The sequence below is a fragment of the Nicotiana tabacum genome, chromosome 16 (assembly GCF_000715075.1).
Source record: "Nicotiana tabacum cultivar K326 chromosome 16, ASM71507v2, whole genome shotgun sequence".
NCBI lineage: Eukaryota > Viridiplantae > Streptophyta > Magnoliopsida > Solanales > Solanaceae > Nicotiana > Nicotiana tabacum.
Genome location: NC_134095.1, coordinates 100,621,180 through 100,646,059, shown reverse-complemented (window position 1 = coordinate 100,646,059; position 24,880 = coordinate 100,621,180). Strand labels below are relative to the sequence as shown.

The 24,880-nt window shown below is 41.1% G+C and overlaps 1 protein-coding gene across 23 annotated transcripts in view; it reads right to left on the bottom strand.

Moving 5' to 3' along the window:
- Positions 1-15,903: 15,903 nt before the first annotated feature.
- The window catches only part of LOC107768811 (uncharacterized), a 30,751-nt gene continuing 21,774 nt past the window's right edge, over positions 15,904-24,880 (bottom strand). For 9 of the 23 annotated variants that reach the window (XM_075233114.1, XM_075233118.1, XM_075233124.1 and 6 more), the window contains 6 exons: positions 24,776-24,877; positions 24,526-24,657; positions 24,172-24,222; positions 23,374-23,471; positions 22,925-23,033; positions 15,904-18,870 (listed from right to left, as the gene is read on the bottom strand). In XM_075233114.1, the coding sequence (XP_075089215.1) occupies positions 16,296-17,615 (1,320 nt within the window). In that variant the 5' untranslated portion in view covers positions 17,616-18,870; positions 22,925-23,033; positions 23,374-23,471; ... (1 more) ...; positions 24,526-24,657; positions 24,776-24,877 and the 3' untranslated portion in view covers positions 15,904-16,295. Of the gene's footprint in view, positions 18,871-22,924; positions 23,034-23,212; positions 23,472-24,171; positions 24,223-24,525; positions 24,658-24,775; positions 24,878-24,880 lie in introns of those variants that run through there. The other 14 variants (XM_075233122.1, XM_075233112.1, XM_075233128.1 and 11 more) reach the window with 8 other exon arrangements.

Below are 24,880 nucleotides of genomic sequence, written 5' to 3'. Positions count from 1 at the left end.
CAGAATCAAATAAGTCAAGCAAGAACGCAGAACTTAATCGAACAAGTACCCATTTAAACATGCAATTTCAGAACTCGGATGAGACAAAAAGGGAACTAGGGTTTTAGCATGCTGACTCAAGTAGAAAGAAAGCAAAACAAGTAGTTTGAACATAGTAAAATCATAAACCAACCTCAAGAATTAGAGAAGAGATTTTTAAAAGAGAGGTTAAGAGAAACCCTAATCGGAGAAAATGAAGAGTCATTTTGAAAGAAAAGTTGAAGAACCTTCGAGAAAACACTTAAGAAATTCATAACAAGTACAAATCTAAAGTAGATCAAAGTTGAAAGATCTTAAAGATTTGGGTTTCGGGAAACACCGAAAAGGTGAGAAAGACCTTAAAAGTTTCTGATCTAACTAGGAAAGTCAAGGATCTGCCTTGAAAGGCCATGAATGGCCGGAGAAAGGTCATGGTTGGCCGGAGAAAGGCCTTGAAATGAAGTCGAGCAAGGACTGGACCTGATCCCTTCGAGGCCTGGCCATGAAACTACAGAAACAAACACCCAGGAGCCATAGGAGGCTGATACATGTCTCGAATGACCATGAGAGGCCATGGATTAGGTAGGGGTTGAGGTGGATTAGGGTAGGGTTAGATGGCGGTGGCTAGGTTTCATGAGAGGTTTCATAGAGAGTTGAGAGAGAAGAAGGATTCAAGGTCGGCGTTTGGTGAAGAATTAGGTAGGGTAAGGGGTCTTTTAGTTTAAATTATGGAAGGGCGGATAGTGGTCGTTGATCTAATTTAGATCAACGGTCAGGATTAAAGGGGTTAGGTGGGGAATCCGGGTTGGGTCGTTTAAATTGGGTTAGGGGTCGGGTTTGAGCTGCAATTGGGCTGGGAAATTGGGTTTGATTTGGGGCTCAATTTAGGCTGAAATTGAAAGCCAATCTGGCTAGATTTTAAATAGCCATTTTTCCTATTCATTTTATAAAAAATAGTAAATTAATTTCTAAAAACAAATTAAAAGCGTTAAAATGATTTATAACATATAATTAACAATTTAACAATATAGGACTTGATTTTATGAATATAAACGCAATTAAATCTTAAAAGAGGCTAATATTGCAATTACGTGCAATTTAGCTTAAATATACTAAATAAATTTGTAGAAATATGCAAAAATTACCTTGACTATATTCTAGTATAAATATGAAAGTCCAATAAATTAATAATCAAAATAATAATTTTGGAAATAATTATTGTGTTTTTATGGATAAAAGAGGGAAATAAATTTATTTAAAAAACATTTAAAATTATAAAAAAATAATAAAACACTTGGATATGCTCACATATGCATATATATGCCATTTTGAAGTTATTTTGCATATTGAAAAAATATATAGGGAAAAAATTGGGTATCAACAACTGCCCCTCTTTACCGGGGAAGGATGAAAGAGTTGTCGGGTAAAGATATGATGGCCAATTTTGACCGAGCGAAATGGTTTGAAGAAGATAGGCCGCACTCTGGCTTTTGAGATGCCTACATGTCCCTGGTTTTACAGGAATCAGGCCATATGTAGTTCAGGATTCGTCGGCGGAGTATGCCGATGGAGACTTTTCAAGAACGGATGCAATATCTAGGGCCGAGCGATTGGTAGGTTTGTGGGAATGGTTAGGTTCGACATCGGTGCAGGAATTAGAGTGGGATCGCTCCTGCCGAGATGGTCGTTGCTTGCCGGTTTACCATCAATAAGAAATAATACAAGCGTATATCGCGCATAAATTTAAATATGATGCAAATTCTCGTCGGACCATGAATGTTGTCTTCGGATGGTTAGGATGACGTCCTTAGACCATGAAGTCCTGGTCCATGAGGCATACAATAAAGGATTCGCAGGCCATGAAATGATGCTCTCGGGCTATGAGGATGGTGCCTCCGAACCATGATGCCTTTGAATAATGATATGCAAAAGATTAAAAGGGGTCCTCAGGCCATGACATGGTGTTCTCGGGCTATGAAGATGATGCCTCCGAACGATGACGCCTTCGAATAATTTGGCGATCTTTCAGCCCATGAGATGCAATATGTGGCGATCTTTCAGCCCATGAGATGTAGTATTAGGCGATCTTTCAGCCTTGCAGATGCAATATGTGGCGATCTTTTAGCCCATGCGATGTAGTATGTGGCAATCTTTCAGCCATGCAGATGCAGTATGAGGCGATCTTTCAGCCATGCAAATGCAGTATGAGGTGATCTTTCATCCATGCAGATGCAGTATGAGGCGATCTTTCAGCCATGCAAGGATGAAGGCAGATGAAGGTAGAGCTTAACCTCGGAAGACAGAATGGTAGCCTTACGTAATGAGAAAATACAGATGGAGACAACGTTTAATCTCGGAAGGCAGAATGGTAGCCTTATGCAATGCAAATACAGATGGAGGTAGAGCTTAACCTCAGAAGGTAGATTGGTAGCCTTATGTAATGCAAAAATGCAGATGGAGACATCGTTTAGTCTCGGACGGTAGAATGGTAGACTTATACAATGCAAATGTAGATGGAGGTAGAGCTTAACCTCGGAAGGCAGAATGGTAGCCTTATGCAATGCAAAATGCAGATGGAGACAGCGTTTAGTCTCGGAAGGCAGAATAGTAGCCTTATGCAAGAAATAAAATGGCAAATGGTAGTAGAGCTTTCTTAGCTGATAGCAGATTGCGACATTGTGATTGTTGGGGACATTGTGACATACGAAATATCACTGGTGTCTGTGGATAGCAAATGTTGGTAAGTGCAACGGTTCTGAGAGTTGTATTCCTGAATAATGTTTGTCCCATGGGTATATAGTATGTTTGATGATTTCGTAGTCCAAGTGCCTGCATCCAAAGAAAAATCGTGAGTTTTGTAAAAGGGGAGGTTCATATACTCGCTGGCTTTGCTTGACCTGCTCGACTTTGATCTGGTGATACTGTATGTATCATTGGGGTAGCGTTGCTAAACAAAGCAATTTCAATAATATGCATGATTTTGTAAAAATACGACATAATAGTTTTTTTAGATGAACTGACGATTGTGACGTGGTTCGGGACATTGCACCCTTTCTTGCAACGAAATTTTCAGGGTCCTCCTCAAAACTCTGCCCCAGTTTGATGGGTTGACGCTTCTGACTGTTACTTGCGACGATCGGCTGAAATTACTTCGGAATTTTGAGGGTCCTCCTCAAAATTCTGCCCTAGTTTCCAATTGCTGGGGGAGATAAAAATTTTGTTGAATTGTGACCGAACCCATAGGGCTGCTTAAGTATCCCCTCTTAAGCGGGAATCAGGTCAGGCGTAGTTCAGTTTACATCATATAAGGAAAGCATAAAGATTACACATAGTAACGCTTGACTGCATCTAAATTGATCGGCTTTGGCCAGACTTCTCCGTCCATTTCTGCGAGTATGAGAGCTCCTCCTGTCAAAACCCAGTAAAACATGTATGGACCCTGCCAGTTGGGAGAGAACTTCCCTTTGGCTTCATCTTGATGTGGAAAACTTTCTTCAACACCAGCTACCTCGATGTGAACTATCTTGGCTTGACACTTTTGTTGAGGGCTCTGCACATTCTGTTCTGATAGAGTTGACCATGGCAGACTGCATTCATTCTTTTTCAGTCTATAAGGGCTAGTTGCTCATAACGACTTTTACCCACTCCGCGTTGTCGAGCTCAGCTTCTTGTATGATCCTTAAGGAAGGGATTTCTACCTTAGCGGGAAAGACAACCTCTGTACCGTAAACCAGCATATATGGGTTGCCCCGATTGATGTGCGGACTGTGGTACAATACCCTAGAAGAGCAAATGATAACTTCTCGTGCCACTGTCTGTGATTCTCTATCATTTTCCTCATCCATCCAGATCTGATGATAACCAGCGAAGCAATCTACGAATGACTGTAGCTCATGCTTGGTGCAATTGTTAATCAGGATGTGTATATTTGGCAAAGGGAAGTCGTCTTTTGGACTAGCCCGGTTGAGATCCCGGTAGTCGACACAGACTCTGACCTTCCCATCCTTCTTTGGCATTGGCACAATGTTCGCCAACCATGTCGGGTATTCTATTACCCTGAGAACCTTAGCTTTGACTTGCTTCGTGACTTCTTCCTTGATTTTCAAACTCATATCAGGCTTGAACTTTTTGAGCTTTTGCTTTACCGGTGGGAACGTTGGATTGGTTGGTAGTTTATGAGCCACAGTAGACGTACTTAGACCATTCATGTCATCATACGACCAGGCGAATATGTCCTCATATTCCTTTAGAAATTCTGTGTTTTCCTTCTTTTTTTTGATGGCGATAAGTGAACGCTGATTTGTCTTTCCTTAACGTTTTCAGCATCTCCCACGTTAACAATTTTGGTCTCGTCCAGGTTGGACTTAGGGTTGTTCTCAAAGTTCTCAACTTCTCTAATAATTTTGTCAAGTATGTCATCTTCCTCTGAATTAATGCCAGTTTATTGCATTGTCTTATTGCATGTCATAGTCATTGGTTCATCAAGATAAGTAATAGTAATGTTGTATAAGTAAAGTAATGAGAGAAAAATAACAATGAGTTTTGATTCATAAGAAAAGCCAAAATGCTTTGATAAATTGCATAAATGTTCTGAACATTGGAGATCTTATTGCGGGAAGTGAAAATTGGAAAAGAAAATCATTTAGTAAATAAAATGGTGCATGATGCTTGTTTTAGCCTTGCTACCCTGAGGCTCGCCGGGCTCTGGTTGTCCTGATAGTCCAGTTATTAAGGCATGCCCCTCTTCTCACAGCCTGTATGGAAGGGCCTTCCTCCCCCTCCTCCTTGAGAACAACACAACAGTCCATGTCATTGTCTTCTACGAACAAGTTTTTCACTGCTGCTAGTGCTTCTTCTTTGTCTGACCCATAAACAATGTTGGCCTACTGGAAAGTCTGCTCCAAATGTGGTATTGGCTGCTCCAGTGGATAGTAAGGACTGTGCCATGGTGGTGACCAGTTGTTGAAATCCTCCCAGGTGTAATCATATCCCAGACCGAAAGTAGTGTCATGCTTCTTGAGTTTTATGGGCTTAGAGATTCCTTGGAGGTTCTTATCGAGCCCCTTGCCAGGTTTGTACCCACTCCAATTCAGTATACTCTCGATCTTGTTATCCCACCATTTGTCCTTGTCAACAGCATTTACCCGTTCGATGTGATGGTAAGTTTTTCCACCTAGCTTCCTTCTTCTTTCGATTGCCAGAATGTTCTGACGACTGTATATAGGGTTGGTACCATCGCTTTTTTGAATGATCACCTTTTGGTAATTCCATTCGAATTTTACTACCTGATGTAGTGTTGATGCCACAGCCCCAGTAGCATGAATCCATGGCCGTCCCAATAGTAGGTTGTAAGATGTTGGCACGTTTATCACTTGGAAATCGACATCGAACCATGTCGGTCACATTTGCAAGCATAGAACAATCTCGCCAATGGTGGGCCTATGAGAACCATCGAAGGCTTTCATATTGATTGCCCCATCCTTTATCTTGTACAGTCCTTTACCCAACTTTTTGAGTGTTACTAGTGGACAAATGTTGAGACTAGAACCTCCATCGATCAGGATTCTAGTGATAAAATAGTCCTCGCATTGCACGGTGATGTGCAATGCCTTGTTGTGCCCCAAACCTTCAGGTGGCAGCTCGTCCTCATGAAAGGTGATCTTATGGCTCTCCAGCACTTGTCCTACCATGTTAGCCATTTCCCTGCCAGTGATGTTGCTTGGTACGTATGCTTCACTCAGCACCTTTAGCAGAGCATTCTTGTGTGCCTCAAAATTTTGTAGCAAAGCAAAAATGGAGATTTCCACTGTTGTTTTGTTCAACTGGTCGATGACCGAGTATTCCTTGGCCTGTATCTTTCTCCAAAGGTCGTCTAGACCTATTTCAATGATGGGTGTCTGGTTGGAGGTCTGCTTGCTCGACTCAGTTAGATGTTCAAAGGTATAGACTCTACCAGTTCTTGTCATACCATGTGCTGCAACAGTCTCTTCGAACCTGACCTTGCCTTTCCTCCTTGCCTCGGCTGTATAATCCCAGGGTACAACCTTTGTATGGAATGGTATCATGGTCAACATTGCCACTGGGATCGGCGTGGCTATCCTTACTCTGGATGGTGCATATGCCTTGGGTGGTAAAACTGCAACTTCAAACGGTGTGGGTGCATTTGGCGGAGACACGAATTCAACCTCAATTGGTGTTGGTGTCTTAGCGAACAATGTTGCTTCAAATTCAAGTGGTACAGACAAGTTCACCTCAGCATCCTCAGATGGTTAAATCTGGACTATGATTGGATTGAGAGTAACTATTGGCTTCTTTGGGTCATCACCTTCTGCGATCAACCCGATTGATCCCTCGGGATCCCAATCATCCTCTACTTCAATCATGTGGATACCTCCACCCTTATGGTCTGGCAGGGGGTTGTTACGGACATTTGGAGCGGATTCCTTTTCCACAATAATCTTGTTATCAATTAAAGTCTGGATCTTGTCTTTCAAGGAACGACATTTATCGATGGTGTGCCCTTTCATGCCGGAGTGGTATGTGCAGGATTTGTTTGGGTTAACCCACTGAGAAGGGTTCTGAGGGGTTGCAGCAGGGATGGGGGTGACATAACCAGTAGCTTTGAGTCTCTCATACAACTGGTCAATGGGTTCAGCAATGGTCGTATATTGTTTTGGAGGAATGCGATCAAAATTAGGTTGGGGTCTAGGGAAGTTTTGGTGTGCAGGAGGTGATTGATAGTGGGATGGTTGAGCGTTGTAGGTTTGGTAGACATGTGTGGGTTGGGAATATCTAGGTGAAGTAGGTTGATATATGGGAAGTGAAGGTGATTGATAAGTGGGTGGTGGAGCTTGATAGAAGGGTGAGGGTGCTTGGTAGTTCGGAGTGGGCGGGTATGTGAGTGGAGGTGTTGGGTAAGTTTGGTATTTGATAGGGGATTTGGTCCTTTGTGCAACCATTACGGCCCCCACGTCCCTTTTCTTGGACACACCACCGGATTGTAAGGCCTTATTTGTATCTTGCAAGGCCTCGAAGTTTGTAACCATACCGCTTTTGATACCCTCTTCAACTCTTTCACCCAATTTGATAGTGTCGGAAAATTTGTGGCTTTCAATCATCATTAGTCATTCATAGTATTGTGGGTCTTCGGCTCGGACAAAGAATTTGTTCATTTGTTCCTCCTCTAAGGCAGGTCTAACCTTAGAAGCTTCGGACCTCCAGCGAGTAGCATACTCGCGAAACGTTTCTGTAGGCTTTTTCTTTAGATTCTGAATACAGAACACATCCGGCGCATTCTCTGTGTTAAACTTGAACCTGTCCATAAAGTCGGACGCCATGCATACCCAGCTTGACCTCTTCTTTGGATCTTGGCTGATGTACTAGTACAACGCATCTCCTTTCAGACTACTCATGAACATCTTCATGCGGATTCTCTCGTCTTTACCTACTCCAACCAGCTTGTCGCAGTACGTCCTCAAATGGATCCTTAGATCACCTGTACCATCAAACATCTAGAACTTAGGAGGCTTGTACCCCTCTTGCAGTTCGACATCAGGTTGTATACAGAGGTCTTCATAGTTTAGCCCTTCGATTCCCTTGCTTCCCTCAATGCCCTGGATCCGGCTAGTCAATTTCTTAAGTTCCTCTGCCACGTTTCTAATAAGCAAATCATTTTCATCAGACTCGGGTATGGTTGAGATAGGTTGGGCGGAGTGTGGCATGGTCTCTACATAGATAGAGGTGTTATGGTAGGTGTGAAAGTGGTCGTTTGTGGAGTCTTGGGGTTCTAGGATAAGTAGTGGAGTATTGTTTGGGGTATGGCATGTGTTGCATTGGGTCTTTGGTGGAACAGTGTGATGGCGGGAAACGGGATGATTCTGTTGCTTTGGGATATTTTGAGGAGGTGTAGGATTTTTGAGTGTTGGGAAAGTTGACATCTGGGGTGCCGAGGGAAAATGACAGGCTTGCTAGATTCCGAACCTGATCGAGCTCTTCTTGGAATTTCAACAACTTCTGTTCCAGTTGTGACACATTTTCCTTAGGAACCTGAGTACCATGGCCATTAGTGGCCTCTACCCGTTCAATTGGATTCTCTTTTCTAACGTTGTTCAAATCTTCCATCTTGCTTTTGTTCTTGTTTTTGACAAGGCTAAGAGGAGGAGTGGGTGGAGGGCCTCTGGATCTCGTGGAATAGGATGATGTTGCTAGAGTGCACGAACTAACCTTGGGGAGGGGAATAATAAAAAAAAGTAAAAACAAAAAGGTAACAAAGTTTGTGAGGATCATAAAAAGTGTTGCAATATTTAAACATATAGTGCGGGAAAGTAAAGTGCGTCCTAATTTGGGGACCTCTTTGCGCCCGAGGTAGGCCTAGCAACAAGTTGGTTTGGAGAACTTAGGATGTTAAATGCCTCATTTTATTGATAGAAAATAAGACGAATCCCAAATTGACACTAAGTAAACAGGAAATAAAAGTCACTAATGGCCATTGGCCTTATTACATTTATAAAGTGAAAAGATAAACTCCTATCTACTTGGTCCCAGAAGGACCTTCCCCAGATTCGGCATCCTTGGCTTCGTCGAACAGCTTCCCCAACTCGCAAAGTCCCAGCAACAAGTATGCTCTGGCTAGGTGTCCGCCTTCGCTTCCTTCAGCATTTTGACAGTCTTCGACCCTTTTAAGAAACTTTCTCTCCAATTCCACTATGCCTCGCTCCAAGTATCCTAGTCGTTTGTTGCCACTGACAGCCATGTCCTTCCATTCTTCAATCAGCTTTTGGTTGGACTCTTGTATTTCGCAGTGTTCATTTTTGCATTCTTGGATCCTTTTGCGCAGTTGGTTGTATTTGACTTGTGCCTCGGCCCTTTCATCTATAATCCTATGCAAACCCTGGCTAGCCTAGACCATCATGATTGTCTTCCAACCAACCTGAGTCTGGCTTGATGGCATCTCTCCCCATGATGATCTTGCAGTGCCACATATGCTGAGCTTGGCACTTGTAAGGACTATCATCATTCTGGAAGTCATCCCGAAAATGACTCATCTTGTCGACCCTTGGTATAACCTGCTTCCTACCTGCTTACCTCACAACTCGGAGAGGGATGTAAGGGTATGTTCCTCTCAGACCAATTAGTATCAGGAAAGGTGCATCTCTAGATTTGGCGATAAATTCTTCGGTTGGAAACCATTCGAACACCCATTGGACCCGTTCCTCAATCAGATTATCAAATAGCTCAACCCATCCTTTGGCATCCTCCAGCTGAGCGAACATATTGGGGATGTAATTCATTCGCTTTGGATGATGGAAAGCAATGTGATCATCCCAACCCTTCGCTGAATCTCTTGTCGGTATTCGCCCTTTTGGAGATGTTCCATGAGCCAGAGTTGAAGTAATAAATTGCATCCTTTAAAGTGCTTTGCTCCTCGTTGACACTTCTCCATTAGGGTCTTAGTTACCATAGTCAGCCTGGTATGGATTCTTGCTTTCTTCATTGGGAATACAATCAGGCCCAGGAAACAAAACATGAAGACGAAAACCCTACGATAGATGTGCCCCAAGGATGTGATGGCAAACTCGTCAAGGTAGGTACGGTAGGATTTCCTGTGACCGTACCTTTCATACAAATAGTCAAAAGGGATATAGGATTCCTTCAGACATGTCGATTCGGGATTCTTCTTTAAACCCATCAATTTGAGGAAAACCCCTGCCTTTGCGGTTCTCTGGCATTAACAAACCCGGAGTTTCCCACACTATATCGGCCAATCCTCCTATCTCCTCTATCTAGGGTTTCATTTCAATGTCTCCAAAGCGGAACACAGCCCTTTCACAATCCCAAAACAGTATGGCAGCTTCTATGATCTTATTGTTAGGTTGGATCTCCAGAAGGGATGGTAGATTTCCCAAATATTTTCGGACGAGAGTTTGATCACTAGAGTGGAGATCTTTCCACCAGCTTAGCAGTCTTGGGTGGATATTGGTGACCATGCCGAATCTAGGGACTTCGTGCCTCCTATTTCTGCAAAACAAATAAGGTTAGGCCCTTACCCCCACCAGACTCGACTATTTAATACCAATAATTAGCATGAAGCATTTAGTTCTCCAAATAAGTGCACAGAACGTGGTGATGTCCGTTTGGGTTTAGGGAAACCCAATGGACTTTGGACAAGGCTATCTTAAAGGATCATTATGTGGACAACATAACTAAGTCGGCTAGGTTTGACTATGATGCATGCACAATTTGAATAGAGTAAGGTTTCTATGGAGTTTTAGACTGGTACCCTTGACTGGACAACTCAAGGGGGAAGGCACAGAACCATCGACTGCACCGCTGATCGACTGGTTTTACCATAAATATGCCTTTCCGAATTTAGGGGGTAATGATATAGGAAGACGCGACCACTTATTATAAGCGTTGCTATGGTATTTGTTTGGCACGAGAGGAGTATGATGTTGAGAATGATTATGCAACAATTAAAATCATGTTGGAATGTATTTGCATGTTAAGGAAGCGATAAAAAACAACAATGTCGTAATTTAAAGCACCAATAAAGGAAAGAAACGAAGAAGATATGTCAGTTTTGCTTTTGAAAAGAAATTAAATGCTTAAAAGAATTAAACAAGTAATTGCACATAAGGGAGGGTACAAATTCACAAGAGCAATCTGAAGTGGTAAAAGCCTAATATCCCCAGTAGAGTCGCCATGCTGTCGCGCCCCCTTTTTCCCTCTTTGCATCTGAAAATCGGATTTATGACATTTTGGGTATGGGACAACTCATTCCTTTTGGGAACTGGGTTTTGCATTTGAAGAGTCACCACCTAATGATTTAAGGTGCATTAGGACACCTTAGGGTTCATTTCTAAGTTTCTTTGATAACCAAAGATAGGGTAAGGGCTTGAAATTATCCTAAGGGGAAGGTGTTAGGCACCCTTCAGGATCCACTAGTGTGGTTCCCGGCCAGATAGTTTTGTGAATTTTGTACAATTAGCAGATAGACAAATATAGGCTCAAATAGTAGGGGATTTAAGTTTGAACAGACAAGAGTTTGAAAACAATTAAAAGGCGAATTTTGAAAATGAGTTATAGTTCTATAAATACTTGAGAATATAAAAGGAGGGGGGTCCTAGGTTTATTTATAATATGGATTAAATCAATGTGATACTCGGTATGACACTCCTCAGAAGAGGGGATACACGTGATATTAGCACACCGGTCATCATATCCATATCTACCCTTCCCACCCCGTTAAGGTATTAAAGCGTGGATTGGTCTCGACCTCTATTGCATGATATTACTCGTCCCGTTCCTATCAGTCCCAAAGGAATTTAGGACTACTATTCCTATAAGAGGGAGGATTTTAGGCTGACTCTTAGGTTTTTTAAAGGTAAAAAGACCAAGGCAACATTCAAAACACCTAGGACAGCATACAATGGGAAACATGTAAGCAACTAAGAGGCTCATATATACCTCCTCAAGTAAAGAACAGAAATAGCATGACTTAAACACATTTAGGGTCAGAATTTAAAGTACTAAGACAGGGGATTTTTAGTTGTTGAAGCAGACCAGTTTATTACATAACTCAGATAAGAAGTCCGAATCAGGCCTGCCTGTTGGTTGTAGTGGTTACTAATTAACAAAGGCGGATTCAGTTTTGTTGTTATCACCTAAAGCTTGCCTAAGTGTGTATTGGTGACATCCTATAAGCATGACATCTATTACTGATTCAGAATGTAGCAACGAAGTGACAGTTTTAAACAAGCGATTTGGATCATATAGGCATGCTATCTAAACTGTATTAGTAAAAGGAATAGGTTGTTTAAAATTGATTCAGAACAGTACGAGTCAAACTGACTTTTAAACTAGACTGGTTTCAGATCCTATAGGCATGATCTCTATTATTGTTAATTTTTAATTTCTATAGACATGATATCTAGTTGAACGTGAAATGAAGCAGGCAGGACTTACTTGAAATTCCTATAGGCATGATTTCTATGAAAATACTGATTTTAATCTAATAGACATGACAACTAATTTCGAAGCCGATTTTAACCTTGTAGACATGACGTCTGATTATAGCCATTTAGATTTTATAGGCATGGTATCTATGTGTGGTAATAAAATATGCAGAGTTCACTAAACAAATCCTATGGGCATGTTCTCTATCTGCGTGAAAGTGGAGCATGCAGAACTTTAATTAAAACAGAACATATCCAATAGGCATGTTCTCTACCCTTTTAATACCCTTGAATTAAGCATGATATCTATTACTGATTCAGAATGTAGCAAAGAAGTGACAGTTTTAAACAAGCGATTTGGATCCTATAGGCATGCTATCTAAATTGTATTAATAAAAGGAGTAGGTTGTTTAAAACTAATTTAGAATAGTACGAGTCAAACTGATTTTTAAACTAGACTGGTTTCAGATCCTATAGGCGTGATCTCTATTATTGCTGATTTTTAATTCCTATAGTCATGATAGCTAGTTGAACATGAAATGAAGCAGGCAGGACTTACTTAAAATTCCTATAGGCATGATTTCTTCAAAAAATACTCATTTTAATCTTATAGACATGAAACTAATTTCGAAGCCGATTTTAACCTTGTAGACATGACGTCTGATTATAGCCATTTAGATCCTATAGGCATGGTATCTAAGTGTGGTAATAAAACATGCAGAGTTCATTAAACAAATCCTATAGGGATGTTCTCTATCTGCGTGAAAGTGGAGCATGCAGAACTTGAATTAAAATAGAATACATCCTATAGGCATGTTCTCTACCCTTCTAATAGCTAAACATGCATAATTACCCATCCCTTTTAACTAACCAACCCCCAATATTTATTACAGACCGAAATGACTGAATTACATTAGAAAAATGCAAAAAGGAAGTTACAACCATAGGAAGCCTGATTCTTGACTTCCTCTCTGAGTTATGGAATAAACCACCTCAAGTACCACTTGTTTCAAAGCCTTTCTCAGACTTGGGTGTATCAAAGTTCCCTAAGGGTCTCAAGGGACCCCGAGTAGTGCTTACACCCAGGTTTGCATAACCAGATAGAGATAAGTGCAGTGTGGAAGGGCCAGCTCTTATGTGTCCAAGTTTAGAGGGAGCTCAAGGGTCCCAAGGCAAGGCTCACACAAGAGGGGTAGAACCTAGGTCCTAAGAGTATAGTGGAAGTGCAGAAACAGAGATTTATTTAAAACCGGGTTGAGAATGGTAAGGGGTAAGGGTGATTTGAAAATAGTAGTAGTAAAGCTTAAACTACACAGAATTAGCAGTTGCACAAAGGGGTCATGGGTTTTGGGAATACATTGCATGAAGCATATGACCCTTGGAAGAGTCAGGTTTGGACATGCACAGCAATAGATGATGTTGGCATGCCCACAAACCAGCCAGAGAACACAAACACAAAGAGGGGATGTGGGGATTCATACACATAGGAGAGCATTAATTTAAAAGGGAAAGAGAACACATTTCAACATGCTAGTAATGTAACTTGATTGCAGAAACATAAGCAGAAGTAGACAAACATGAGAGAAGTTGGAACAATTACAGAAACATGTTGTTGTTGATGCTTGAAAATTAACTAGGACATACCAATAAAGAGACAAAGTGCAGAAAGAAAAAGTAAGCAAATTTCCACAGCCTAGCCATGGCTTTCAGCTGGCTAGACAAAGCAGTAGCACAAGTAGTAATAGAGAAAATGAGAGTTTTGAGTTAAGTGTGTGTTCTTGAACTCAAATTGTTCGTGTCTTTGAAGAAAAGAGGGTGGGTATTTATAGTATTGAAAACAGGTGAAGAATAAGATAATAAGTAAAGTCTTAACACAAACATGGAAACAATCACAAGTCAGAACCCATTACCACAAGTGGCTCCCTTTAATTAAGGAATCACTGTTTAACGGGTAGCAGCAGGTCTAATAAAGGAAGGAAAATCAGTTTGGAAACAGATTGATTATTGCCATAAAATGGGCAATAAAATCATGCAGTAAACAATCAAGTATAAATACAAAATATGCTTATTTTGGGAAAGGATTCAGCAAGGTAAAACATCACAGTAAAGGGAAAGGAATCAATTAATTTTAAACAGGCGAGTGAAATTAGGGGTCATAAAAGAAAAGCTTTTGCAATCAGTCACAAGACCAAGATCAATCAAGGAAGAAACATGATTCTACACTTCAGTATATAAATAGAGTGAACAGAATCATCAGACATGCGAGGCCAAGGGCATTGGCAAAAGAAACAACATACAATAGTAGAAGAAATAAGCATAGGATTCAGTAGTGAACAAAGTTAGATAGTCAGGGCTCACACGTATAGCCAAAGTGAAGAAGAGAGTCAAAACAAGTAAAGGTCTCACAGTAACAAGTGAGGAAACCTTTTGAGATGTTAGGGTTTCAACAATAGTCGAGTTAAAAAGATAGTGAAACTCAGAATAAGATAAGTCACATAAAAGAAAAGAGAGTCTGAAACAATAAACCTTTAATCGAGTCAAGTATACATTCAAACAAGCAGTCTCAGACCAAAAGACCTAGGGTTTTCCACAATAATCGAGTTTAAAAGATGGTAAAACTCATAATCAAATAAGTCAAGCAAGAACGAAGAACTTAATCGAACAAGTACCCATTTAAACATGCAATTTCAGAACTCAGATGAGACAAAAAGGGAACTAGGGTTTTAACATGTTGACTCAAGTAGAAAGAAAGCATAACAAGTAGTTTGAACATAGTAAAATCATAAAACAACCTCAAGAATCAGAGAAGAGGTTTTTAAAAGAGAGGTTAAGAGAAACCCTAATCGGAGAAAATGAAGAGTCATTTTGAAAGAAAAGTTGAAGAACCTTCGAGAAAACACTTAAGAAATTCATAGCAAGTACAAATTTAAAGTAGATCGAAGTTGAAAGATCTTAAAGATTAGGGTTTTGGAAAACCCAGAAACGGTGAGAAAGACCGTGAAAGTTTCCGATCTAACCAGGAAAGTCAAGGATCTACCTTGAAAGGCCCTGAACTGAAGTCGAGCAACGATTGGACCTGATCCATTCGAGGCCTGGCCATGAAACCACAGAAACAATCATCCAGGAGCCATATGAGGCTGATACATGTCTCGAATGACCATGAGAGGCCATGGATTAGGCAGGGGTTGAGGTGGATTAGGGTGGGGTTAGATGGCGGTGGCTATGGTTGATGAGAGGTTTCAGAGAGAGTTGAGAGAGAAGAAGGATTCAAGGGCGGCGTTTGGTGAAGAATGAGGTAGGGTAAGGGGTCTTTTGGGTTTAATTATGGAAGGGCGGATAGTGGTCGTTGATCTAAATGATCAACGGCTAGGATTAAAGGGGTTAGGTGGGGAATCCGGGTTAGGTCATTTAAATTGGGTTAGCAGTCGGGTTTGAGTTGCAATTGGGCTGGGAAATTGGGTCTGATTTGGGGCTCAATTTAGGCTGAAATTGAAAGTCAATCTGGCTAGATTTTAAATAGCCATTTTCCCTATTCATTTTATAAAAAATAGTAAATTAATTTCTGAAAACAAATTAAAAGCGCTAAAATGATTTATAACATATAATTAACAATTTAAAAATATAGGTCTTGATTTTATGAATATAATCGCAATTAAATCTTAGAAGAGTCTAATATTGCAATTACGTGCAATTTAGCTTAAAATACTAAATAAATTTGTAAAAATATGCAAAAATTATCTTAACTATATTCTAGCATAAATATGAAAGTCCAATAAATGAATTACCAAAATAGTAATTTTGGAAATAATTATTGGGGTTTTATGGATAAAAGAGGGAAATAAATTGATTTAAAAAACCTTTAAAAATTATGGAAAAATAATAAAACACTTGGATATACTCACATATGCATATATATGCCATTTTGAGGTTATTTTGCATATTGAAAAAATATATAGGGAAAAAATTGGGTATCAACACTTTAGTCAAAGCTGTCTTGAGCTTCTAAAAGCTCGCCTCGCACTCTTCCGGCCACTGGAACGGAGCACCCTTCTATGATAACCTGGTCATAGGGGCTGCAATAGATGAAAACCCCTCAACAAAACGACGGTAATAACCCGCCAAGCCAAGAAAACTACGCATCTCTGTAGCTGAGGATGGTCTAGGCCAACTCTGCACGGCCTCTACTTTCTTCGGATCAACCTGAATACCCTCACTGGACACCACGTGGCCTAAGAATGCCACGGAATCCAACCAAAACTCATATTTCGAGAACTTAGCATATAACTTCTTTTCTCTCAAGGTCTGAAGAACTGTCCTCGGGTGCTACTCATGATCTTCCCAACTCCGGGAATACAGCAGAATATCATCAATAAATATAATGACAAACGAGTCAAGATACAACCGGAACACACTGTGCATCAAATGCATAAAGGCTGTTGGGGCATTGGTTAGCCCAAATGACATGACAAGGAACTCGTAATGACAATACCGAGTCTTGAAAGCAGTCTTCGGGATATCTGGCTCCCGAATCTTCAACTGATGGTAACCTGAGCGCAAGTCAATCTTAGAAAACACTCGTGCGCCCTGAAGCTGGTCAAACAGATCATCGATACGAGGCAAAGGATAACGGTTCTTCATTGTAACCTTGTTCAACTGGCGATAATCAATACACATACGCATGGAACCATCCTTTTTCTTCACAAACAAGACAGGAGCACCCCAAGGTGATACATTAGGCCGAATAAAACCCTTATCAAGCAATTTCGGTAACTGATCCTTCAACTCAGGAGGAGCTATACGATACAGAGGAATAGAAATGGGCTGAGTGCCCGGCAACAGATCAATGCCAAAATCAATATCTCTATCAGGCAGCATGCCTGGAAGATCAGTTGGAAACACATCAGGAAAATCCCGTACTACTAGGACTGAATCAACTGAAGGGGTATCAATACTGACATCTCTCACATAAGCTAAATATACGTCACACCTCTTCCCAACCATTCTTTGAGCCTTAAGGAAAGAAATAACTCTACTGGGAATGTGATCTAAAGTACCCCTCCACTCAACACGCGATACACTTGGCATAGCCAGCATCACAGTTTTGGCGTGACAATCAAGAATAGCATAATGAGGCGACAACCAGTCCATGCCCAAGATAATATCAAAATCTACCATATTGAGGAACAATAAATTAGCTCTGATCTCAAAACCACTAAGAGCAACCAAACAGGACTGATAAATGCGGTCCGCAATAAGAAAATCTCCCACAGGAGTAGAAACATAAATAGGGGAACTCAAAGAATCTCGAGGTACACCCAAATACGGAGCAAAATAAGAAGACACATAAGAGTAAGTGGAGCCTGGATCAAATAGAACTGATGCATCTCTATGACAAACCAGTATAATACCTTTAATGATAGAATCAGAGGCAACAGCATCGGTACAGTCAAGAAGGGCATAGTACCAGGCTTGGACTCCCCCTCTAGGGCAACCTCTACCTCCCCGACCTCCACCTCTAGCTGGCTGAGCAGGTGGGGTAGCAACTGGAGCTGTAACCATAGCCTGAGAAGTCTGTGGGGCACGTTGTGGCTGAGAAGTCTGTGGAGGCGCACTCCTCCCAAGTCTAGGGCAATTCGTCGCCATATGGCATGTGTTACCACACTCAAAACAAGCTTTAGTGGGACGTGGTGGCTGTGACTAGCTCGGGCCAAGTCTGCTGGACTGACCTCTGAAAGCAGCCCGCGCAGGAGGAGTGTGCTAGATACCGGAGGTGCATAGTAAGTCTCCTGAGGCCTAGGAGGAGTTGGAATACCACTGGCTACTGGAAAAGCTGAATGAACAGTGTGACTCATATAATCCCTACCATGACAGCCTGCAGCTGGGGTACGGGCACCAGAATAATGGCCCAACTCTCGAGACCTCTTGGCCTCCCTCTCCTCTCTCTCCCTAGAATGCATACCCTCAATCCTCCTAGAATGCTCACCACCTGCTGATAAGAAATATCCATCTCCAACTCACGAGCCATGCTAGACCTGATGTTAGGAATAAGGCCCTCAATAAACCGGCGAACCCTCTTGCGAACAGTAGAAACCAAGGTTGGTGCATGTCTAGCCAAACTAGTATAATAGACATCATACTCTGAGACAGTCATAGCACCCTGGCGCAAATGCTCAAACTTTGCGCGCCATGCGTCCTTGAGGCTCTGAGGAACATACTCTCTCAGGAACAGATCTGAAAACTGAGTCCAAGTCAATGAAGCAGCCTCATCCGGACTGTCTAACTCATAGGTGCGCTACCACTCATAGGCGGCTCCTCGAAGCTGGAAGGTAGTGAGAGAAACCCCGCTCGACCTTGATATACCCATGGTACAGAGAATGCGGTAACACTCATCTAGAAATCCCAGAGTATCATACGATGCTAGACCACTGAATACAGGAGGCTTGTACTTCTTAAACCTCTCAAGCCTCAGCTGCTCATCCTCGGAAACCGTTGCCCTGTCCTCGGGCTGATCTCGGACTGCAGGCGGTACAGAAATATTCTTGGGGACTTGCTCAACATGTACTCGCTACTCAAGAGTGCAGGCGGCGGGAGTCTGTGCTCCTCCCCCGGCCTAAGATGTAGTTGCAGCAAGGGGAAGCAACCCTACCTGAGCCAAAGTGGTGTACATGCTCATGAACTGTGCCAGAGTCTCCTGAAGTGCTGGAGTAGTAGTAGCAGTAGGCGTATCTGGTGTCGGGACTCTAGTTAGAACTGCTGGTTCTACCTCGGTGGCAGCTCGTATAGGTACTCTGGATGCACCACGTGTGCGTGCTCGACCTATACCTCGACCCCGGCCTCTAACGGCTGCAGTAGGGGGCGCGGGTGCCTGATCATCTCGGGTAGCGCGTGTCTTCACCATCTGTGAGAGAATAGAAGACAAAAGTTTAGAATTGTGATGTCAAAATCTCGCATGACAAGGAAATCAAATGTAGTCGAATTTTCCTAATAGTTACATAGCCTCTCATAGATAAGTACAGGTGTCTCTGTACCGATCAGCGAGACTCTAATACGGCTTGTGATTTATGACTCCTATGAACCTAGAGCTCTGATACCAACTTGTCACGACCCCCAGTTCTCCCTCAGTGAACCATCGTGATGGCACCTAATCTCTACGACTAGGTAAGCCTAACAATGCGGAAAATAAACCAATTTGCGGAAGAAATAATTAAAACCGAAGTAGTGAAATAAAACAGTAATTTAAAGTGTTGCTTGGAATACACAATATCAACTCTCGAAAGCTAAATACATTTCCTAAAACCCAGAATCTCATGATCACAAGCCTTTGAAAGTATACAAACGTCTAACTCCATAATATCTAACAAAGACACAAAGTACGGAAGGGCTAATACAAAAGGGACAGTACAAAGGGACTCTTCGGTCTGCGGACGCGGCAGATATACCTCGGAGTTTCTATGAATGCCTCATATCAAGCGTGATAAGTCTGAGTGGGGGTACCTGGATCCCAATGAATTCCTCTAAAATCTCTCTTGAAAATGCTCCCCAAGGCTTCTTCCCGTTTGAAAAGAGGTGAAAATAGCTCAAATTCGCGAATGCAAGAATTTATATGTTTCTGCCCAGCTAATTCGCTTTTGCGGCAATGCACTGCACCTGCGGTCCCGCTTCTGCGAATCCAAGGTCGCATCTGCGACTTCTCATTAACTCAACATTTCCACTTCTGCGACATGCTCCCCGGACCTACGACCTCGCAGGTGTAGCCTACCTCCGCATCTACGGATCCAGCCCATCTTCCTCTTGGCCGCATCTTCGACTTCCCTTATCACTTCTGCGGGCTCGCACCTACGGCCCCCAAGCCGCAGATGCGGTTATGATAGCAGATTTGAAACTTCAGTTGCAACCTCTCAACTCCAAACTTCCCGTTAACCACCCGAAATCATCCCGAGGCCCCCGGTACCTCAACCAAAAACACGAACAACTTATATAGCATTATCCAAACTTATACCAATCCTTAGAACACCTAAAACAACATCAAAATGAAATCAACCACGGATTCAAGCCTAAGAACTCCAAAACTCTAAATTTCCGCTTTCGATCAAAAACAGTCTATCAAACCTCGTCCGAATGACTTAAAATTTTGCACACACGTCACATTCAACATTACGCAGCTACTCCAACTTCCGAAATTACATTCCGACCCTCAAATCAAAATCTCACTGTCGAACCAGAAACTTCAAAATTCGACTTCTCGACATTTCAAGGCTAAATTAGCTATGAACCTCCAATACACAATCCGAACACGTCCCTAAGCCCGAAATCACCCAACGAAGCTAACGGAACCATCAGAATTCCATTCCGAGGCCATCTTCACATTGTTCTGACTACAGTCAAATTTTTCCAAACTTAAGCTCTCAATTAGGGACTAAGTGTCCCAAAACTCTCCGAAACTCAAAACTGAACATCCCGGCAAATCAAAATAGCAAAAATAGATACGGGGAAAGTAGTTAATAGGGGATCTGGGCGTAAATCCTCAAGATGACCAGCCGGGTCGTCACATGTCCCGTTACCCGGTAATTAACCAATTACCCAAAAAATTAAGAATTTTCTCAAATTACTTAAAATTCTATACATTTTTAACATACTTTATCCATCATACTATCATGGTCCTATGGTACCTTATAAGGCGCTAGCCCATAAATATCGGCTATTATAACTCGGACCGTATTTTATCCCAAATTGACAACCTTCAACGAAACTCATTTTCTTTAATTCGTGTACCCTTTATCCTCCATGGCACTTATTTATCACTTGTTGTAAATAGCATAAGTATGCTAACCTCGGGATAATCTCATTTCCAAGATTTTATCAATTTACTTATGGTGCATTTCTATGTACGAAAATGTGGGGTATAACAGCCTTGAGGTGGGATTTTTGGTCGTGATATTTGCCAAGCTCATCACTGCTTTTAGCCCAAGTTCAGGCTTACTACATATTTAGTATATGGGGTAGGTTTTACTCATACTACACTCTACACTTCATGTGCAGATCTAGGTGCTGCTAATAGCGGTGGTGGCCAGTGAGCTGTATCCGATTTTGCTTGGAGATCTCAAGGTAGCATTACATGTGTTATTCATATGCCTTAAAGTCCCCTATTTTATCTTATGTTCTTACTATTAAGTTTTCTAGATAATATTATATTTTATTCAGACCTTGTATTCCGTATTCTATATATCTCATGCACTCAGTGATACCAGATTTAGGGTGGATTCACTTGTATTGACATTTTTACTTCAGTTATTTGTACCATTCCGTTTTTTAGACAATTTCTTTCACGACCCAGCCTAGGGCCGAGACGAATAACGACACTAAGTGCCGATCACCACTAAACCTGGTATAATCTACTAAGAAGGAATATAAACTGATAAACCGAACAAGCATAAGCATAGCTGATAAGAACAATACAATCTAAAAAGCCGACAATGCTAATAGAAGCAAACATATAAAAACAAACTAACTGCACAGGTGCATCTCTACATGCCTCTAGGAGTGCTGAAGTGAAAAAGTACTAGACGGAATAGGGTCTTGCCATACCCAAACTACTGACTGTACACATGCCAAAATCTAAGTAACTCGGGGACTAAGCGGAGTGACTCTAACAACTGGTGGATGGTCTACTGATATGGCTCAAGTGCTAATCTATCTATACCTGCATGGCATGAAACTCAATGGACCGAAAGGGACGTGAGTACGATATGTACTAAGTATGTAGGGTGGAAAGCATACTAAAGTATGACTGTAAGTTGGAAATTTGAATATAAGCTAAAAGCTAAACAAAATCTGAACTAGGAACTAATCTGGAACTAAACCAAAGTTTAAGCAGAAACTATGTTGAAATTGAACTACTATCTGAATTGGTACATGTCTGCGTTATGAGCTATATCCCTCCGATCATGTAACTATACATCTAAACTAGCCTCATTTATAGTCATGCAATACAAACTGTATCTATTTACGCATATATAACATGCCTTACTAATGTTATGAGTTATATCCCCTAGTAGGTAAATATATAATCAATAGGTCTGGCTGGTGTTATGGGTTATCTCCCCCCAACATACAGTCAATAGGACTCCATGGAGTTATGGGCTATATCACCCTTGCGTAATCAATGTAAGCATGTATGAGGCAAAACATATGTGGCAACATCATATGGACTCAAGATATCACGAAGGAAACCATAAAAAGAATCACAAACGTAATCTGACGCTCGTCGTCCATAAGTTGGATGGAGGAGCATATCCCCATTTTAAGGAGAAACTGAGTATTTACATGAGATACTAAGGCTAATTAACTCATTAGGATCCCTCTAGAATCTAATTAAAAAAATTCCAACTCTTTGAATTTCCAAAATTTTGGTAGAGTTTCCCCTAAAACTGGATGATAAAAAAACAGCAAGCACCATAATATACACGAGAATGGATACCTATCCAAGTTGATAGCATCAATCTAAAGGGGATTCACTTCTCCACAATAGTGTAAAATGATCGACAAAACAGAATTATGAACGTAATGTCAGCTTATAATGACTAACTTGTGACATGAAAGTCTAAATACGATTTAGAAATAATCTAAGAATAAATACATGATAATTAAGTTTATATAATCTTAAATGAAGCTATTAGTATCATATGGGGGCTAGGTATACGTGAAAACATCAAAGTAACGAAATAAACAGAAGTCCAGAAGGCATAGGCCAAATGGGCGATTCGCTGTTTTTTGTTTTTGTGGTGTTTTGAGGTTCCAACCTAAACTAGTTTCTTACATAATTCAAATATGGAATTGAATATTATACAACACATGCTTAAATTTCCCTTAAACAACTCTTAAAAGATCAAGAAGAAAGGCTAGAACATAGTTAAATCAAATCATGCCAAAAACGAAGTGAAAACCCTACATACCTCTTGTGTTCTTGCTTCCAAACCTTATCCCCCTTTATCCACACCCTTCCTTATGCTTGTATGTGTCACGACTTAAACTGGAGGGTCATGACTAGCACCCGGGCCATACCTGCCGAGTACCAACGTACATTTTATCTAACCTTTCTTATTATTTATAAGGGCCGACGATATCAACATGAATAGTAGACATGAATCATGAGCAACCAACAATGATATATAATGACATGAACATACATAACATGGGTCGACAAGGATGTCATGAAGATATATATAAGGTACGAGCTTCCATGCTGCTATGACAGACTATACAACAAAAATCAGCCGACAAGGCAGTCCAAACTATACATGAGTCAACACCTGTCTATGAGCCTCTAAAGGAAAATAAATGCTATAACATTGCTGGAATAGGGCCCCGACATACCCATAATGTCTATAACAAAAGTTCATACCAAGACTATGGCAAGTCTGGATTAGGGATCTCGCTAATAACCGCTGAATTGGGCAGCCTACTGTGGTGGGGGAGCTTTGCCTACCTGTCTATCAGGACCTGCAGCACGATATGTAGTATCCACAAATAAAAGGGATGCCAGTACGAATAAAGTACTGAGTATTTAAGGCAGGAAGGCGTAAATAAGAACAGTAATGTAAATAGGGATAGAAAATATACAGCCTGTAACATATGAGTACCTCTGAGGGCTATTGACATGCATGATACATATATATATACATAAACTTTTTAAAATGTATGCCTCTGTAGGCATCATCATCGTATCGTACCCGGCCATAATTGGCTTAGTAAAAACATACCCGGCCATTATAAGGCTCGGTAAAATCGTACCCGGTCATGTGGAGCTCGATAAAACCTAATTGATCAGTGGTTGCATAATAGGTATCGTACCTATCCGACTATATCGTGGCTCAGTAGAGTAAAATAGGTACATATATAGTGCATACTAGACTCATTGGAATCACATTCTGAACCTTTCGGAGTGATGTAAGGTCAGTAACCTTCGTACACGTTATTAGGACTAACTCTTCATCATGGATCTTATAAGAATCAAGAAGTACCAACAACATTGATAACATAAGAATAAGAGAAGCAACATCAACATCAATCGTTCCATAAGAAGGGAAACAATGTAAGTACTGCTAGTTTCTAAGAGTGAAGTATCTTTAAAAGCTCGTTCATTACATTTTGTACAATCGGAGTCATTCAAAAGAAGAAGGAAAGGGATAGCCTCACATACCTTGTATATATTACCCAACCTCAAGCTATGCAAATGTCACGACTCCCTAATCTACAACAAGAGAAATGACAATGTCGTTATCATTTAAGCATCGTAACTATTACATATCGACCGCAACCTATTTTACGATGAACCATACAATACCTCCCCTAATTATATGACTTCCCACGAGTTAAAACAATCACGAAACAGCCCAAAAAACATCAATAATAATCATATTAAGCCTCCCAACATAGTCCACCAACCAACAACATACTAACAAGTCTTTCGATAGATAACTCACAAGTTTTAGCTTCAACGACTTAGCCTCAACATGGATAATCTTAAATACATGTAGAGTAAGAGGTTACTTACCTTTAAATGGATAGATAAAATCCAATTTGACCTTAATTCACCACGAAATATCCTTCCAATGCTGCCACAAGAACAAGGAAGCGAAACTAGGGTTTTCCGGCACTAGAATCACTTTGGAAAACTTGAAATCACCTAGGGTTGATATTAAAAACTTGAGGGAGTATTTTACAGAACATAAACCACTTAAAAAAACCTCCCAAGTGAGCTGGAACCACACAAAAATCAGCAACAAGAAGAACAAGAAACTTACTAGCACCACGGGATTTCGGACACTTGATTTGTGTTGTTTGCCCTTTGTTTGGGTCTTGGATCATGAGAGAACCTTGAGAGAGTGTTTTTAGGTGTCTAGGGTCTG